Below are 19,475 nucleotides of genomic sequence, written 5' to 3'. Positions count from 1 at the left end.
TGATTGTATTGTTTTATAGATTGCGCTTTGTAAATGCTCAGCTTTTATTCCAATTGTGATTTCAATGCAGTCTTGGAGAAAATAGACTGATATATATATATATACACACACATACATATGATACCACCGCTACCACTAAACCCTGATCAAAAAAGGAAGGAAGAAAACTTGTATTAAACCTAGAAGAAAAAAATGATAAAATACCCGCTGCACAAGAACCCACTACATGCAGACAATATTAAATTATTATAACAGAGGTATGCTACAAGGAGTTAAAATGCAGCCTGCAAGCAGTGTATTTTATTGCAATTTAACATTTTATTCCAAGCTCCTGCACTTCAGCTAGTGTCAAATTCAAAGTGATCAATGGATTAAGCAAATGCATTGTACATGTTTGTCATCCTCTACTGCCTGAAAGGACAAACTTTGGGGGATTTTCAAACTTCTGAACATGGGGGTGAGTGGGAATCCCCACTCGGCTTTTATAACAACTTGGAAGCAAGACACTTGAAGATTAATACATTTAAATATATTAAATATTTCAGAATTTGCACCATGTCACTGAACTCTGCAGTTTAACATACAAAGAGACCCCGTCCTCATATCACTAGAGCCCCTTAATTTGTGTCTGTTTCACAGAACTCAGTAGCAGTGAAAAAGGCCATGGATATAATACCGGCTCCTGCCGTTTCAGAACAAACAGTAGTGGTCAAGTTTGTTGTTTGTGGAATCCAATGATCCACCACAAGCTAAGGGAGGGCAAGAAAGCCCATTTCCTAATAAAACAGAAAGTACTTTGCTTCCTTCCTTCAGCTATACTTTAACAATAGCAGGTGAAAAATATGGTGGGCCTGATATAAAATTCTAACCCCTAAGGCTCCATCCCTCAAAGCTTAACATTGTTTTATTGGGGGGGTCTTTTGTTCGGCCTATGCTGGATGATGCTCCCTGCCCAGTAGTGCTCTACACCCATGACAGCACCAGTTTCCAATCTGACTTGTCAAGTCACAACGCTGCTAAGGAGTAACAGTGAGAAATGCACAAAGACAGGATTCTTGACAAAGTTCTTAGAGCCAGGATGATCTAATTAGAAGTGTCAGAAGCAAGAAAAAGCAGGATGGACATAGTTCCAACTAAAACCAAAAGAGCCTTTTTATTATTTAGCTTGTGGGAGGGGGAAAAAAAGGCCCGTGGGGTAGAGCAAGAATAGAGATGCATTATAGCTGACTGACTGGAGAAACATCTCAGCTCCATCTCAGCAGACTTCGAAGTAGACAACGCCTCCTACCTTCCAGTTTTCAGGCAGCAAGTCAGGATTCTCTGGACCATCAACATGAAAAAGCGAAGGCCAAATTGGGAGCTCCGACACACGCTTATTTGTTAAAATATTCACACACACCCTTTCCTTGTGGCTCAAGGTGGATTACATGTTAGTTAAAACAGTGGTATTTAAACCCAATAAGATAAAACCTGGATACCTCTCTCCTCTCAATATTCTTGTACTCTTTTTGTCATTCAGTCACACAGTCGAGTTCGACTCTTTGCAACCCCATGGATAAAGTCATGCCAGGCCCTCCTGTCGTCTACCATCCTCTGAAGTCTGCTCAAATTCATATTAGTTACATCACTAATGCTGTACAGCCATCTCATCTTTTGCTGTCCCCTTCTTCTTTTGCCTTCTGTATTTCCCAGCATCAGGATCTTCTCCAGTGAGTGTTCCCTTCTCATTTGGTGGCCAAAGTATTTGAGCTTCAGCTTCAGCATCTGACCTTCCGGAGAACAGTCTGAGTTGATTTCCCTTAGGACTGACTGATTTGATCTTCTTGCAGTCCAAGGGACTCTCAAGATTCTTCTCCAGCACCACAGCTCAAAAGCATCTATTCTTCTGCGCTCGGCCTTCCTTATGGTCCAACTCTCGCAGCCATACATTACTACTTGTACTCTATACCCCATTAAAAACCCAGGTGAATAAAATCGCCTTGCAGCGACTAATAATATGATTTAATGAGATTAATAGGAGCTACTTAAGAGCTGATGCAGTTCTGAGAGCCAGCGAGTCCCCAGTTCAACTATCACAAAAGAATGCAATGGCTGGCCTCTTTCCTCCAAGGTCGGGGACAAAGGGGTGGTGATAGAGGAAGAATCATCCCAGAGGCACCCACTTATATATGGTGTGCCACAAGGGGCGGTTCTGTCCCCAACGTTATTTAACATCTACATGCGCCGCCTTGACCAGATTGTCAGGAGGTATGGACTGGGGTGCCATCGATATGCAGATGACACCCAGCTCTATCTATTGAAGGGTGGCCCATCTGGCTGTGCCCCAGACCTCGTAGTACACGCCATGGCATCTTGGCTCAGACTGAGTTGACTGAACCTGAATCCAACGAAGATGGAGGTTCTCTATCTGAGTTGCAGTGGCCCGGGAAGGGCGATCCCTTTGCTGGCTTTTGACGGGGTGTCACTAATACCAGCCCAGAACGTCAAGAGCCTGGGGGTGCTCCTGAAGTCCTCTTTAACTATGGAGGCCCAAGAAGTAGCAACTTCCAGATCCATTTTTTTTCATCTGCAGTGGGTACGGCAATTGGTCCCATTTTTGAAGCATCAAAGGGATGGGGAGGGATGGTGGCTCAGTGGTAGAGCATCTGCTTGGGACGCAGAAGGTCCCAGGTTCAATCCCCGTCATCTCCAAAAAAGGGTCCAGGCAAATAGGTGTGGAAAACCTCAGCTCGAGACCCTGGAGAGCTGCTGCCAGTCTGAGAAGACAATACTGACTTTGATGGACCGAGGGTCTGATTCAGTAGAAGGCAGCTTCATATGTTCATCATGATGGTGATCTATGCTACAGTCACCTCAAGAACAGACTACTGTAATACCCTCTACATAGGGCTGCCCTTGACTCTGACTCAGAAACTGCAGCTAGTGCAGAACGCTGCAGTGCGGTTGCTAATGGGGCTCCCTCTGTGGGAACACATTCAGTGGTACTGAAAGAGCAGCATGGGCTCCCTACTGTGTTCTGAGTCCCTTTCAAAGTGCTGGTATTGACCTTTAAAGCCCTATATGATTGAGGACCTGTCTATCTACGAGACCGCCTTTCCCCATATGTTCCCCAGAGAGCACTGCATTCGGGAGCACAAAATCTGCTATCCATCCCCGGGCCAAGGGAGACCAGACTGAGCTCTACACGGGCCAGGACCTTCTCGGTTGCAGCACCAATGATGTGGAATGCTCTCCCAAAGGCCATAAGGGCTCTGCGGGATCTCTCCCAGTTCCGCAGGGCCTGCAAAACTGAACCTTTCAGACTGGCCGACAATATCTAAATGGAAGAGGGCTGCTACTTCTATGCTGCTGCGCAATACCAGTTATGAGGAACTAGGACCATCAGAAGGACCACCATCAGAAAAACAGAAGAAACCATAACATCAATACAATTAGACTGCCAAAGAACAAAAGCTGTGATCTGTCAAAATTTTTCTGAGTAGCACCAACTATGTAGTTTTAATTGTTTAATTGTTTAAGTTTTATCGTCTTAAAATCACTAGACAACATGAGGCATGCTACTGTCTCTCAGCTACCTTCACTCCTCCCTGTGTGTCATAGAGGGATAATTCCAGGCCACTGCCCAGCTCAACCTGAGCTCATCGGAGCATGGGACCAAAGATGAATCAGCCATGAGGATGAGAGACCAACAAGGAAGACTGGGGTCGCTCTGCAGAGGAAGGCAATGGCAACCGTACTTCTGCTTGTCTCTTGCCTTGGGGTCACCATGAGTTGGTTGCAACTTCTTACAGAACTAGTGCACTGGGCAATGTATGCTGTATGCTTTAAATGCTTCAAGGTATTACATGTAAGCTACTATTACCTTTCAACTAAGCAATCAGGACTGCTGATCATAAAACACTGTTCTCACCTCTACAGAAGCATATCTATTTAAAGACTGATAGAAAGAAGCACAATTCTTGGCAGCCATCTCTTACCCAGACTGGCAATATTTACACTTTTTTATTTTTGTTTTAAAGTACAGAAACAAAGACCTAACTTAGAAATTTAGAAGAAATTTAGATATTAAGGCATTACAACCTGACATATTTTACACTTTTAATGAACACTCCAACCATTAGGGGGAAACAGACTCATTCAAGTTTCAGTCAATTGTGCAGAGTGTTAAGAACCTCAGAAGAATAGTCCTGGATTAGACAAGTGGTCCATCTGGTTCAACAACACAGAGGCCAACCAGTTACTCTGGAGGGCAAACAACAGGGCTTACAGGCCAAGACCTTCCTGTAAGAGGCTGAACAGTGCAGGATTACCACCATTGTGAGGAAATATCAGGGTAGCAACTTCCTTACAGTTCCAGTTGAGATCCGTTTTATGATTTCAGAGCAGGATCACTTTGTCTGATAAGCTTCTATTGTTATTGTGTTAATTGACTGAGTCTTAGATAATGATGGCAAGATAATTTAGTTACTTTTTATGACTGCAGTGAACAATATTTTGAATGGCTTGCACATTCCTTTCTAAAGACTCCAGGCAGTGGCTTAATCCTGATTTGCATGGAGAATGCCAAGTACAATTTTTCTGGCTAGAACCAAAAGAAACTAATGTGCTATGCACAATGAGGAAGAGGGAGAGAGAGAGAAGCAGAGTTCACACCAATCAAGATTCTAGTGTCCTTCAAGGCTTGTTCACAAAGCAGCAACCTGTGGTTTGGCTACCACAGCTGAACTAGGCCACTGCCTTGGACTTTTGATATTATAAGGGGGGGGGGACCTGTGATACTTGCACGGCGGGAGGGGCAATCCCTCTCCTCATCTTAATTACCCCCACATAGCAGGTGCAATCCAGCGCATCTCTCAGCCCCCTCTTCCTCCCACCATCAATGGCAGTAAGCCACATGTGGCTCCCAACTGCCAAGCTCACCAAGGTTCCCCCCATCAAATGACACTGGGGGTGGTGAGCACTGTGCAGCATCCAGCTGCTGGGCCTGCTGTGGCTTCTCTCCCCACCCAACAGCAGCAATGGCAGTGAACCCTGCATGGCTCCTAGCTGCTAGGCCCACTGAGGTTTCTCTTCCCCCAGATAGTGGCAGTGAGCCCTCTGTGGCTCACAGCCTCTGGGCTCCATTGTGGCTGCTACTGTCAAGCTCCACAGCAATTCTCAACATTAAGTGCATTCTCTGCACATGAGCAGAGAACATTTTTTTTACTATGGGGAGGATTTGAACCTCCTCTGTATAGGTTTTTAAAGATTTTTCTGCAAACTTGGGGAGTAATTTTGCTAAAAAATATCTTTCACCACCATGTGCCCCCTATCTGTGGAATTTAATTTAACTATCCGCAGATGGGAAACAATATATAGATACAAAACTAGTATTTCATAGCATTTGCACCTTTTACTGAAATGGCAAGAACACAGTAACATCTTTTCAGGACTGAAATGGACAAGTCATTTTTCTGTAACGCTCAACCTTTTAATGATGAGGAAAGTGAAGAACTACAGTGGGTTGGATCCCAGAACCCTTCTGTTAGAGGCTCCAGTGATACAAGATGCATGAGGGGCAATTTTAACCACTTCCTTCACCTTATGGTATCTGTCTGCTTAAGAACATAAGAGAAGCCATGTTAGATCAGGCCAATGGCCCATCCAGTCCAACATTCTATGCTTTCTATGGCATTCAGCCCATGCAGTTCATCCAACCTCTTGTTATAACTTCTTCAGCACTCAGAGGCAGGCTGTTGGGAGAAGGGAAAAGTGGGAAAGATGCACTTCTAGCAGCATCTTCTATTGGCACCGCAAAGTAGGATCTAACTCAATCTGTGTTTCAGAGTCCACTGTGACACAACTGATGCCAGAGAGTACTGAGAGAGACATGCCATTTTATTCTTACTGTTTGTGAGTCCCATATGTTCAAAAAGTCTAATGCTAAAGGCATAAAATAAATCAGGTAATCACATCAATTACCCACTGAGCTGAGGTGAGAAGACTGTGAACTTTTTTTATTGTTTAAAGGGCAACACAACTTATGTGCAATATATTTTAATGTAATATAAACTATGTTATGGCATACATGTACTTTTTCATACACTACTTCCCTATTTTTTTTTAAAGACCGGGGTGAGTTTCATTTCCAGAAACCATTCTGTTCTTATACCTGTCAGGCTAAAATATCTGTATCTATAGATATACATATACAAAGATAGATAAGACAGATAGATACAGATAAGATAGAGATATGTATCTGAAAACGTCACAGCTAGACAGTGCATAGGCTTAAGTATCAGGTGATCAAATGAAGCTAAAGAATTCCAGTGGAAGAGAGCAATGGAGAAAGTGTAGTGTCTAGAAATATAGTTAATTTGGGTTTACAGAAGACGAAGGTACCAGAGGAGCAAAAGTCAATAGAAGAGCACAGAAACACACATTGGTAAACAGATAAATCCAGGTGGGCAGCCATGTTGGTCTGAAGCAGTAGGACAGATTTTAAGACAAGTGGCACCTTTAAGACGAACAGAAGTTTATACTTTTGTTGGTCTTAAAGGTGCCACTGGACTCAAAATCTGGTTAGCAGATACATTAGACCAAGAAGATTAAGATATTTTCAAAAAGATAAACAGAATTTCATGCTTTCCTTACTTTGATGAAAGCTTCCAAGTTGCTTGACACCCCTCCCCCAGTTTTCAAAGGATTCACCTACAAATACTAGTTTCTCCAGAACTGGGATCAGTCATGCTACATAACAGCAAAGCAACACATTCATCAACTAGGTCCACCCTCAAGTCCATAATCATAAGCATGGCTGAGAAACGATACAGTTTAATAAGCCTTCTATTTCATACATATTAAAACATTTTAGTCCTTATTTCAGAAGGTCCAGTCTCAACCTGCATTAGAAGTATCATCACCACCACCCCCAATCAAAGGCAAGACACTTCCCAATAAAAGACCCCCCAAAATACAGACATCCAAAAGATTGGTTTGGTTGAACAAATCCATGACATAGCACTCAGATCTACTAAGGCAAATTAAACATTTTGAGGCATATAAAGTTCTTTATCCACTGTGGGGGAAAGTCAATGAAAAATAATGTTCTTACCAGCCCATTGGTGTGATTACACATATCCCATAAAGGAATCAGGGCCAAGGTAACCCGGGAACCATCCTCAGCAGGAATCTGGTTTTGTCGCGTCATGACAGATGATACTGCCCATCTATAAGCAGCAAATATGCAGTTCAGTGGATTTAACAGAAAAAGTCACCAATTACAAAGCTAACAGCAATCCTTCCCAGCTTTCTACAAGTGGCAGAGAATACTCAAACCTTTATTAATTGTCCACCGCTGGCAACCAAAGTTATACATTATTATTTAAAAGAAACGTGCAGTATCCTAATTTTGGAAAATTACTTTGACAAGCTAAACGTAAACAGAGCAGTGTATTTTGCCAAATATATTTTAGCCAATGCACAGGATTCACGTGACGACTTTATGCCGCCACTAAAGAAGCCAGAAAATAAACCAGTGTCAATAGAGAACAAATTCAAACATGCAGAAACTTGTATTAATGTTGATAGATCCAAGCAGGCAGCTGCGTCGGTCTGAAGCAGTTGAACAAAGCAGGAGTCAAGTTGCACCTTTAAGACCAACCAATTTTTATTTAGAATGTAAGCTTTCATGTGCTCTTAAGCACACTTCATTGGACGAGGAATCCAGCACAGTGAGCAAAGCCATATATAGCTGAGCAGAGCTATACATAGCTGGTAGGCATTGGCCCAGAATGCAACATGGTACAGATTTAAGAACCAATGACAGTGGAGTAACATTATCTGGTAGGCAGTGGTTTAGAATGTAAAATGGTACAATGACAGAACAGTAAAATCAACAAATTGAGCAAACCTTTGATCTGAGTAGCATGAGCATGCGAAAGCAACAACATCCCACACCGAGATGGATTACAAGTTATAAGTAATATAATCTCTGATAAAAACATAGCTGACTTTGCTACCAAACTGTGCCATTTTGTTCTCACCCATAACTACTTCAGATTTGGCAATGAACTTTTCCTACAGATCAATGGCACAGCCATGGGCACTCGCATGACCCACAATATGCTAACATCTTTATGGCTGACTTGGAGCAGCGCTTCCTAGACTCCCAGCCATTCATACCTACCTTATACCTTCATTACACTGATGACTTCTTTATGGTCTGGACACATGATAAAAAAGCCCTGGACGCATTCCATCAGGCTTTCAATGACTTTCACCCTACCATCAACCTGACAATGAACCAGTCTATGCAAGAAATACATTTTCTGGACACCACTGTAAAAATAAACAATGGATGCATTATTAGGGTTTGTAGAATCTTTCAGGATCAAGTGCCGTGTTCTACTTGATCCTGAAAGATTCTACAAACCCTAATGATGTTACCAGCCGTGAAAACCTGAAATCTTTGATAATGGATGCATTGACACCACTTTATAACGGAAACCTTCTGACTGACCAATATACCTGCATGCCTCCAGCTACCACCCCAAACACACCAAACGATCCATTGTATACAGCCAGGCTCTATGCTACAGCTGCATTTGCTCCAATCCTGCTGACAGAGATTCTCACCTGAGAGATCTACAACAAACCTTTTTGGAACTAAAGTACCCACCTGATGAAGTCAGGACCCACATCAACAAAGCAAGAATGATACCCAGAGAAAACCTGTTACAAGACAGACCAACAGAGAAAATAACAGAATACCACTAGTGGTCACACACAACTCTCAACTTAAAACAGTTCAGCATATCATCAACAACTTACAACCTCTTTGGGACAGTGACAGCTCTCTTTCTAAAGCACTGGGGGGGTAAACCTTTTCTTGCACACAGACAGCCCCCCAACCTCAAACAACTCCTCACCCACAACAATACAGCATCTCATCTGAGCATGGACACCGGTACCAGAGCTTGCAATAAACCCAAGTGCCAACTTTACTGCCAGATACACCCAGACAACACAATCACTGGGCCTAATAACATTAACTATACCATTTCAAGCTCATTCACTTGTTCATCTTCCAACATTATATATGCAATTAAATGCCAACAATGCCCTTCAGTTCTCTACATAGGGCAAACAGGACAAACCCTACACCAAAGGATAAATGGACACAAATCTGACATTAGGAATCACAGAACTGAGAATCTGTGGGAGAACACTTTAACCTTCCAAAGCATTCAATGGGTGACCTCAAAGTAGCTGTTTTATTGCAAAGGAACTTAAAATCAGAATAGAGAGAGAAACTGCTGAATTACAAATTATTATGAAACAACAAACACCCCCCCCCCCCGGACTGAACAGGGATATTGGTTTTTTATCTCATTACAGATGCTAAACCCACTCTCAGTGAGTATAGCTATACATCCACAGTATTCCAATGTGTTTCTCTTTTAGAATTATGTATCAGTATAATTATTTGTACTGACATACTCAAAAGAGAGATATTGGCTGTATATCTCATTACATATACTTTACCCATTTTCACTATATTTTATTGTATTCCTTTTTCCTATGGCAAACTAGAATTATGTTTACATGTTAAAAAGTAAATTAGGTGGACAAGAACATCACTATCCAATGTATTTTTCTTTCAGCTGTATTGACACACTCAAACAGGGACTTTGGTTGCTTATCCCATTACATATATTGAACCCATCTCCAATTGTCATTGACAGACAATCTCACATTTTGACATACTACTGTTTTGTTGCTTTCGCATGCTCATGCTACTCAGATCAAAGGTTTGCTCAATTTGTTAATTTTACTATTCTGTCATTGTACCATTTTACATTCTAAACCACTGCCTACCAGATAATGTTACTTCACTGTCATTGGTTCTAAAATCTGTACCATGTTGCATTCTGGGCCACTGCCTACCAGCTATGTATGGCTCCGCTCAGTTATGTATGGCTTTGCTCACTGTGCTGGATTCCTCGTCTGATGAAGTGTGCTTAAGAGCACACGAAAGCTTACATTCTAAATAAAAATTGGTTGATCTTAAAGGTGCAACTTGACTCCTGCTTTGTATTAATGTTGTTCTCTTTGTGACCCTAGCAATTTGCATTTATTTTTACAACATTCTAAAATATCAGAGCAACTGCTGGACAGAGACAATATAAAAAGAAAATTGAGAAGAACTCTATTATGAACACACTACTTAGAAAGAGCCATAAAACTAATAGCTAGCTGGTGGCTTGCTGAAGAATTTTGGAGTTAAAAGTCTAGATGGCTCAAGCAATTACATTCTACAGTTTAAATAACTGTATTTCACAATCTTTTAATTTAACTGCTGTGAGTGGACAAGAGAATCATGATTAATAACCTGATGATTTTCTTGGGAAGCGTTTGAAATCTTAATAACCTACTTTCTATATAAAAAGGGTAACCAACCTGTAATCATCATAAGTGAAAGAATCCTTTAACGGCAGTTTGCTGGCATTAGGATGGGTCTGAGAAAGAGGAGTTGGAGGAGGAGAGGTGAAAAGGGAAAAAAACACACACACACAACAAAACAGAAATCAGTCAGCGGAATTTCATTATTTAGCTGCCTAACAGATCCTAACAAGAGCCAAATGAAGCAGGAGGCGTCCAGCCACGCTACAGAGGGATCATCATGCTATTATGCTCTCATACATCACTGTCAACTTAATTTGTTGTGCCCAGCAGCTGCCATAAATCTGTTTCTTCATATTTCAAAGACTGGAACCACAGACAACACATTCACTCTCTCTCTCTCTCTTTCACTAAAAAATGAGAGAGAAGAATTTAAGCTGGACTTCCATCTCCATGCCAGACATGAAAACTTGACTGGGATGATCCCTCTGTAGCTCTGGTATTTTAATTTTCTCTTATTCATACTTTCTACAGTCATACTCTAAACCCCATCTTCCATGCATCCAAAAGGATTTTGTTTTGTTTTGTTTTGCTCACAGGTTGTACAACAGATGAAAATCTTGACGCAGTTAAGGTAACATTGCAGGCTGTTACACAGGCTGTGCCACAGTTATAATCGAATAAAACTAATGAGGCAATTGGATTCCTTTCCTTAAAATGCTGTTCAGACTAAACGTCTGAAGAGAGGTCAAGGAAAGTGACCTTAATTATAAGGAAATAAGAATGATTTAAAAGACGATATAATTATGGAGGATTCACTCCTCGTTCCCAATTAAATGATTTAAAGCTACAAGTCCGCTTCATTTCATATACTCTTAAATGCTACAACAGCTACACCTAACTTAAAAAAAATTTTTTTTAAAAAAAACCCCAAATGAAGCCTCTCTTTATTACTGAGAGCCAATAACAGTATCATTCCAATTACTTTTGAATAGGCAGGTTTCAGTAAGTGATCAAACAAATGGTTGTTTCTACTGATACAAATGAGTTGTGCTTGGGTGTATCTTTGCAACGCTGTTAATGCAAGGAGCTCTCTGTAGTGTGTCTTTTTTTTTTACTCTTGATGCATTAGCATCACAAGTGCATGGCAATTTATCATCTCTCACAGTAATGTACTTGCTGGCACTGTGTGCAGGACAGTAGGGGATAAGGTAAAAGTGGCTCAAACCGTAAATCAATTAGAAAACAAAAGCTTGTGCTCAGTGCACAATTTTAGGCAAATTATATATTACAAAAGGTTGCCAATTGGGTGTTATGCCCCAGGTGTCTGCTCTTTCCAGCCCCTCAAAACTCTGTGCACTGGACTAGTGCTGAAAACTCTTGCAATAAGTAAGCTCTTTGGTTTACATGCAAAATTTCACTTCAGATTACTTTGCTCTAGTTGTTCTTTTATAAAAGGCAAGTCACACGCATATACCAAGCTAAGTTGTGTTAACTAGTTCAGCACACTTTATTAATACCATCTCTGTAACACAGTGCTTCAAAAGTTCCAATTCAGATGAAATGTTTCGCGAGACATACTGCAAATGACCAAACCTTTAAAGCAAAGCCGAGATCAGTACAGGATACCCAACTAATTATATCACAGCTGCATGGGGAAAAATGTTATTGATGGAAGGCTAACCTTCAGACAGGGACTCTGCATCGGCATCCCTGAGTGAAAAGTCACCTTCCAAAGAACCATTTTTCATTTTGTTTAATCTGAATGCTTATATATTTTGTGCACAGATCTAAATTTTTTAGAAAACCAGACACTCTTTCAGCAAAAAGACTTAATACACATAATGAAACAAACACACAAAACAATAAACTATGTTGTTATATTTAATTTCTATGGAACAATGCAAGCCCAGTAAAAAAAGAATTCTTTCTGCTAAAGTCATACTGGGAGATAGAGCTCTCGCTCAAGCACAATCGGCTAGCATGGCTCTGACGCCACCTGCTGGCACTGGAGTAAAATGAATTTTAAACCCAAGAAACAAAATTAGAAATCTTGTCTTAAGGGCATGTCCTGTTTTTGCTTCGAGGTGGAGCTTGACATCATTTGAGCAGCTTGGATTCCTTTGCCAGACTGAATACAGCGGGTTTTGGTTTTTTTTAAAGAGATGAGAGTACATAACTCCATCAACAACAGTGTTTATGAACTGCTTTTCTGATAACTGGCCAAGACACTTTATAGAAACGTAAGGATTTAAAATATACTAAAACCACAATACAAGCAAGAATGGCAAGCTTTTAAAGACTTACCTAGCTGCCTCAAATCAATCAGGTACGAACTTTAGTTACCAGACAAGTTTTAACATGATAGACATTCTTAAAAGAGCTCCCTTAGAAGACGATTACACAGGACAGACATCTGAAAAGGTCCCGTTCTGCAATCTAGCACATTGCCCTTCTAAAATAGGCACATTAAAGAATCTCATCACACAACCTAAGGAAACTACTAGATTTCCATCTTCTATCAGAAATGGTACACCCCATGCTAATCTGGATCCTGACCATTCCCTTCATGAATAGCAACATGTACATCTCCATTGCCACTACAGGCTTAATGTTCGATGGTGGCATTTCGGTCACTTTTAAGAGTCCACAGTTTTAATAGTGAAAACAATTGGTGTCCATCACTCACAATTAAAAGATTCATAATACCCATTACACTGCTATTTCCATTCAAGCATATTACTTGCTCAATTACTGACAAAAAAACCTGAAACACAGATTTTTAGAAAAGCTGACAGCTGTCCTGTCTTCTGGATCAACACACCATTATCAATATGATGCACAGAGACTTCAAAACTGCAGTTCACAGGGCCTAGAGGCCTGTAATGAAGGCCAGGGGGATCCTGAGGAAAGGCTGGAGAAAGAAGCAGCAGCAGCAGCAGCTTCCACGCATCCTCTGACTTTTTAAAAATTGCTTTGAAGGCAACCATCCCTTCATTTGATGTTGACTCTAAAATTGCACTGGGGGGGAATGGAATAAGAGACATATGCACACATCCAGAACCCTACCCCATTGGTGCTTTGCAAAACGTCATAGTGCATTAAAAAAAAAAAACCAGTCAAGGAAAACAGAATTTTACGGTTTCATGCAATATTTTCCAAACCCACTGCACCCTCCCAATCCCAGACACCCATCTCCGTCGGAGACTGCCTATTGCCACAGCTTTTGTACAGAACTAAGCACCAAGCCTTAATAGAGTGCGGGAGCTGCTACTGAATTACCATGCAAAATGATACCGTCTCACAGAAAAAGACACACATTAGAGAAACAGTATTGTAAAGAAGTTAATTACTGTATTTCTGAAAACGCTATCCCAAGTGTTTTGACGTGCTAGAAACTCTCGGGTGAAATGACCAAGAGAAGAATGCTCTGATTAAAAAATTGATTTAGCATGCAGCTTCTCTTTACAGTCCCGCAGTAAAAATGAAATCTCCCTAACAAACACTTAATAAAACCTGTCAATATATCTAGAAAGAAAAATGACACAAATGCATTAAGTATTAAATACCCTTGGAAAAAGTCACATATTCCATGAATTTTTGATGTACTATCTTGACATTAATGTAAAACCTTGATATTTATAATTGACAGATATTTAATAAAGTATAGAATATGGCCGCTGCACAGCATGCAAATTTTTCAGGTTGATCAAAAAGAGACAGACGCATATTCAAACGAAGCAACCCACTGATAAATGGCAAAAATGCAGTCTAAGTTCATGCACCTACAACTCCTGAGTTTCAGTAACAGAATTACTTCACTTCAGCTATAACAAGTCCCTATATATATTCAGATTTAGAAACAGCAACTTTGCAAACAAAAACACTAAAACCTAAGATTAGTTTCAAAAGCAGGTATTCTATTTGACTAGTCATAAGACTATTTACACAAATGATTTTGTGCTGATTGTATTTGGTTAGTTAGGAATGAGAAAAAAATAGAATAAAGGCGGATCATGAAACCATCATCTAGAATCAGAATACCTTTAGAAATCTCAGCTTTGTCAGTCTCCTGGAACAAAGCCATTTAACAATTTACTTAAACAGTTGCATTAACATATGCAAGACATATTCTAAACTGACATCATGAAGAGTTCAGGTGTTGTTCTGGAAAGATACTATCACCTTTGCTCTTTCCAATGATAGCTCGAATCCTTACTCCAAGATTTTGCGGGGAGGGGGAGGGGGGCGGGAAGGGAAGGGAAGGGAACACTGAAGAAACAAACCCACATGTAAGACTGAACAGGGCCTTTATCATAGTCCCCACAAGGTGCCTGGCCCTTATATTACAGTCCACATGTACAAAAAGCAACCAAAACACTAACTTGAACACTTTATAGCCCAACCAGCCAGTGGCACAGCAGAACTGCAATACAAGTACAGTTCTGATTTATGGGTTCCTTGACCTACAGCTAAGATATGTGAATGGCTAACATCAAGTATGAAGCTGCATGCTACAGAATAAATCCACTTGTTCATTGCCAGATTCAGGCCTTTAGAGACCACATCTTCTGGCTAGCTCTAGTTTGCCCAGTACTAAGAGAAACAAAACATCTTTCTGTCCCCAAGCTAAGCAAAACAAAATGTCTTCAAAAAGGTATATCCAAACCAAGCACCTTTGGCCTTATATTACCTAACCTGAAAAACCCATCAGTCTGGTTCGGTAGCAGAGGACATTACACTACCATCACTATTTCTTACTTCCAATACAACAGAAATTGCAATTTTTTTTTAAAAAAAATGCAACTTCAAAGCAAGTTTAATCATGAGTTATTCTATTGAAACTTTTAGCTTCCCTGGTATCAGCTGTAGAGTGCTGGGATCAGGGAGAAACCTGAGGCATTGCCTGTTAACTTAAACCACTGAAATTGGCACTTGAGATGTTTCTGAAGTTCAAAATTAACAAAATATTTTATTCAACACAGAGGGGAAAGGTCAGATGAAATCAGAAGTCGACATTTCTGAGGTAACACAATTTGGATAACTATGAAGTAAAACCAGCTCATGCACAGACTGTATTCCAGGCTAATGAGAGTTTTTTATACTATTCACAGTTACTTAAATCTTTATCTTGAGAGGCTTTTGTTCCAGTGTTTTCCCAACACTTTGAATATTCTCTGACTCTTTTGGTTTCCAGATGGCTGGTGCAATCTTTCCAGTACCTAAAGTCCTTCTCTCTCTTTTTTAAAATTCTATATTTAATTTTACGACATACTCAAAGTACACATATCAATCAATAATCCCACAGCCCAACAGAACGCCACACTGAAAATCAACTTTCTTAGGATCAATGCTGCTTAAATATATTATCAGACTTTAAGACTAATACCAGAAATAACTACTCCTTATGATCTTACATCCTATTTAAAACCAATTTAACAAAGACTTAATGATGTCAGCATATAGATAATTAAACAAGAAATATTTAACCAATTCTTAAGGTTTCTACAAGCAGTTTCTAATCACACCAGATCGGGGATTTCTGCACTCTTCAGAGTTAACTCCCTGTTTGACTGATCCCCTTTCCTTGGCCAAAACGGGAGTCTACATCTAACTACCCACTCATCCTTGCCAACTTTCCCTAATTCTCCTGTCTGTGTTCATCTGTTCTCAGTCAGGGCTGAATTCCAAATGAATTCTCCTCCTCAGCATTCCCTCTGCTCAGATGATGCTAACCAACTGGATCTCTTGGAACTGCTTTAGCTGTTTGTACAGCACTTCTAAGCTTTTAAAAAGTGCAGTCCATCACAACAATCCTCTGTCTCATTTCTCTGCCCCAGGCCTGTAATGTTCTAGCTAGTTAATGCAAAAGCACAAGTAGTCAGCAGCTATTTTTAAAGCTTTATTACAACTATTTAAGATGCATAACTAATTTAAAACAGAATATATACAGGCATCCAAGTCAAAGTTTTGTTCATTCATATCCACCTTGTATAAAATCCACCCTGCGTAAAATGTGACCCGGTTGACTTTTTAATGTACTACCAGCACATTCTCTACTTGCCAGCAACTCAGTCTCTTTGTGTATGGGGCTTTTTTGATAGTTCTTCCCATTCAACCACAATTCTTGTCAACTTGCATTATGAAGAAATGCACACTTGAAAGATGTACCCTTAGGTAACAAGCATAATGTTCTGGGGCAAGCAAGATTAATCACAGACCAATATCCACTAGGCTAAAAATGTGTGTGTGTGTGTGTGTGTGTGTGTTTGGGCGGGGGGGGGGTGCTTAAAAACACACAACCCAATGCCTCACATTTATTTCCTGTACCCAGTGTTATTCTCCATCCTGGATGTGATCCAGCCAAAGTTAAGTGCTTTCAAGCCCCACTAATTTCAATGGGAGAATTAAGCATGGGTTTAGATCTCTCCCACTGAAATTAATGGAGCTTGAAAGTGCTTAAGCTGAATAGCACCCAGTAGGTAGAAAACTGAAATAATAATAGCATAATTTTAATAAGTTTATAGGAGATGAAGAAGCTCTAGGGATTGCCATGTCCTTTGTCAGTTTACCCTGTATACTCATCCCAGGGATATTAAGTTTAGCATGAAAACTGTCCAGCTGTTATAAACCTGAAAATTCACTGCTCCTGCTCTCCCTTTTAGAGTTTCACTATTCATACTCTACTACAATTTTGAACTATCAAATGAATTTTCCTCACATAGGTATTTTAGCAAAGACACTACAAATGGAGCTAAGGCACCTCGTGGAGATAGTATATAACAGGTGAAAAATTAAGAGGGAGAGAGAGAGAAGATGATAAGACTATCTTCACATGCAGCCATCTGCACAATTACAGCTATTGTTTGACACATTCTGGGGACTTGGCTGATTTCTATATATTGTGTTGCCCTGTTTTGAGGCAGAAGCTGCTCAAAAGTCACCAACGGATAGACTCACAAAGGTATTCTGGTTTTCATCATGTAACTGATTCATTAAGTATATAAAAAGTCAGATGCAAGGGCCTCACATGAAACTGGCAAACAGCCTCTGCAGCTTGGCTAGAATTGTCCAAGTAGCCACAACAGACCTAGTTAACGGTAAGTGGCAAAGGAAATTACATAAAATTAGCTTCTGGATAGTATGACTCAGACTTCATGGACGGATGGGGGTGCTTCCTTGCACAAACAAAACTAGCATTCTGGGCCATGGGTGGAGGTGCAAATCTAAAAACAAAGGCAAAATAAAAAAGCATGATGGGAAAAGACAGATAAGAACTCCACTCCTCCTGCACGGAAAAGCTTTAGTTTAAAGGACCGTTAAATTATGTGATGCTTACCTGCAGTCCAATACAGTATAGGCAGTGACAAGTTTTACTTTCTCATCTACATGCGGATTATGCCATTCTATCAGTCTTTCTAAAACAGGGCATGGACATGGGTGGCTCTCATTTTTTTCAACCATGCCACAAACACAGTCTTGGCAGAATACTGCTTAGGTGATCATATGCACACTGTTTCACCTTTCTTGTATACAAATACAATTAACTCTTCCCATCCCCCCATGGTCTGGCAGAGGGCAATGCACATGTACCAGCAGACCTGAACTGGACTAATGCGTAAAACAGATCTACATATCTCAGCTGTGGTAAGAGTTTACAATCTCACTATCAGTGAGATATATGACTCACTTGTTCTGCATAATACATAAAACTACTCTGAACGTGTCAGAGGGACTGAAGTCATAACTGGGCAAGACCATGAAGTGCTTGAAGAAGAAGAAGACGACTGCAGATTTATACCCCGCCCTTCTCTCTGAATCAGAAACTCAGAGCGGCTTACAATCTCCTATATCTTCTCCCCCCACAACAGACACCCTGTGAGGCAGGTGGGGCTGAGAGGGCTCTCAGAGCAGCTGCCCCTTCAAGGACAACTCCTGTGATAGCTATGGCTAACCCAAGGCCATTCTAGCAGCTGCAAGTGGAGGAGAGGGGAATCAAATCCGGTTCTCCCAGATAGGAGTCCGCACACTTAACCACTACACCAAATTGGCTATCTTTGAAAGTTAACTGGAGTGAAAGAGGAAGATAGTCAAATGAAGAAACTCAATACCTGTCAAATGTTATCAAAACTTTTCTCTTACCTTAATGATTACAAAACTATAGCAGTATATAGGAGGATTTTTGAAGGGTATATGCTCATATTTAATGCAGTATTCAACATAACCAATAGCTACGGCAAGCTTTAGAGAGCCCCATGGCGCAGAGTGGTAAAGCTGCAGTACTGCAGTCCTAAGCTCTGCTCACAACCTGAGTTCAATCCCAGTGGAAGCTGGGTTCAGGTAGCCAGCTCAAGGTTTACTAAGCCTTCCATCCCTCCAAAGTCAGTAAAATGAGTACCCAGCTTGCTGGGGGGAAAGTGTAGATGACTGGGCAAGGCAATAGCAAACCACCCCATAAAAAGTCTGCTGTGAAAACTGAAAGCAACGTCACCCCAGAGTCAGAAATGACTGATGCTTGCACAGGGGACTACCTTTACCTTTTTTTTACAGGAAACTTTATCATGCACATTTTAATTTAGTTGCTAATTTGTAGTTTTTAGGACAACTCTATGTCACTAAAATTATTATATTTAATGGCTTTTACACTTGCACTGTAGATGACTGGGGAAGGCAATGGCAAACCACCCCTTAAAAAGTCTGCCAAGAAAATGTCCTGATGTGATGTCACCCCAAGGGTCGGTAATGACCTGGTGTGTGCACAGGGGACTTTCTTTACCTTTTTTTTTTTTACACTTGCACTGAAGTTTATTTCCTAATTAAAGCTGATTTGATAGGAAAACGTTAAAGGACTGCTAAAACAATACAACATGAATGTATATTAGATGTTTCTACACACAGCAATCATAGCACAGATAACATTTTAGGCTTTTCAAATAGCTTAAAACTACTTTGGCTAGTTTGGACAGCACTCTTGTACAGATATGGAAAACAGAGTGAAGCGGTCGTACTTAAGTTTTATTACAATGAACACAGGAAGAGACATTTTAGAAGTTCTTCTCAATGAGTAACAATCTAGCCTTTCATACTGAGAT

At 40.5% G+C, this 19,475-nt stretch overlaps 1 protein-coding gene across 1 annotated transcript in view; it reads right to left on the bottom strand.

The window, feature by feature from the left end:
- The window catches only part of SETD3 (SET domain containing 3, actin N3(tau)-histidine methyltransferase), a 56,958-nt gene that overhangs the window by 10,323 nt on the left and 27,160 nt on the right, over positions 1-19,475 (bottom strand). The window contains exons 7-8 of the mRNA XM_060262902.1: positions 10,441-10,499; positions 7,094-7,208 (exon numbers count right to left, since the gene is read on the bottom strand). Coding sequence (XP_060118885.1) covers positions 7,094-7,208; positions 10,441-10,499 — 174 coding nt within the window. The remainder of the gene's footprint in view (positions 1-7,093; positions 7,209-10,440; positions 10,500-19,475) is intronic.

The sequence above is a fragment of the Heteronotia binoei genome, chromosome 21, assembly GCF_032191835.1.
Source record: "Heteronotia binoei isolate CCM8104 ecotype False Entrance Well chromosome 21, APGP_CSIRO_Hbin_v1, whole genome shotgun sequence".
NCBI classification, from domain to species: domain Eukaryota; kingdom Metazoa; phylum Chordata; class Lepidosauria; order Squamata; family Gekkonidae; genus Heteronotia; species Heteronotia binoei.
Note: the sequence above shows the minus strand (reverse complement) of the source record. Positions and strands in the feature narration are given on the sequence as shown.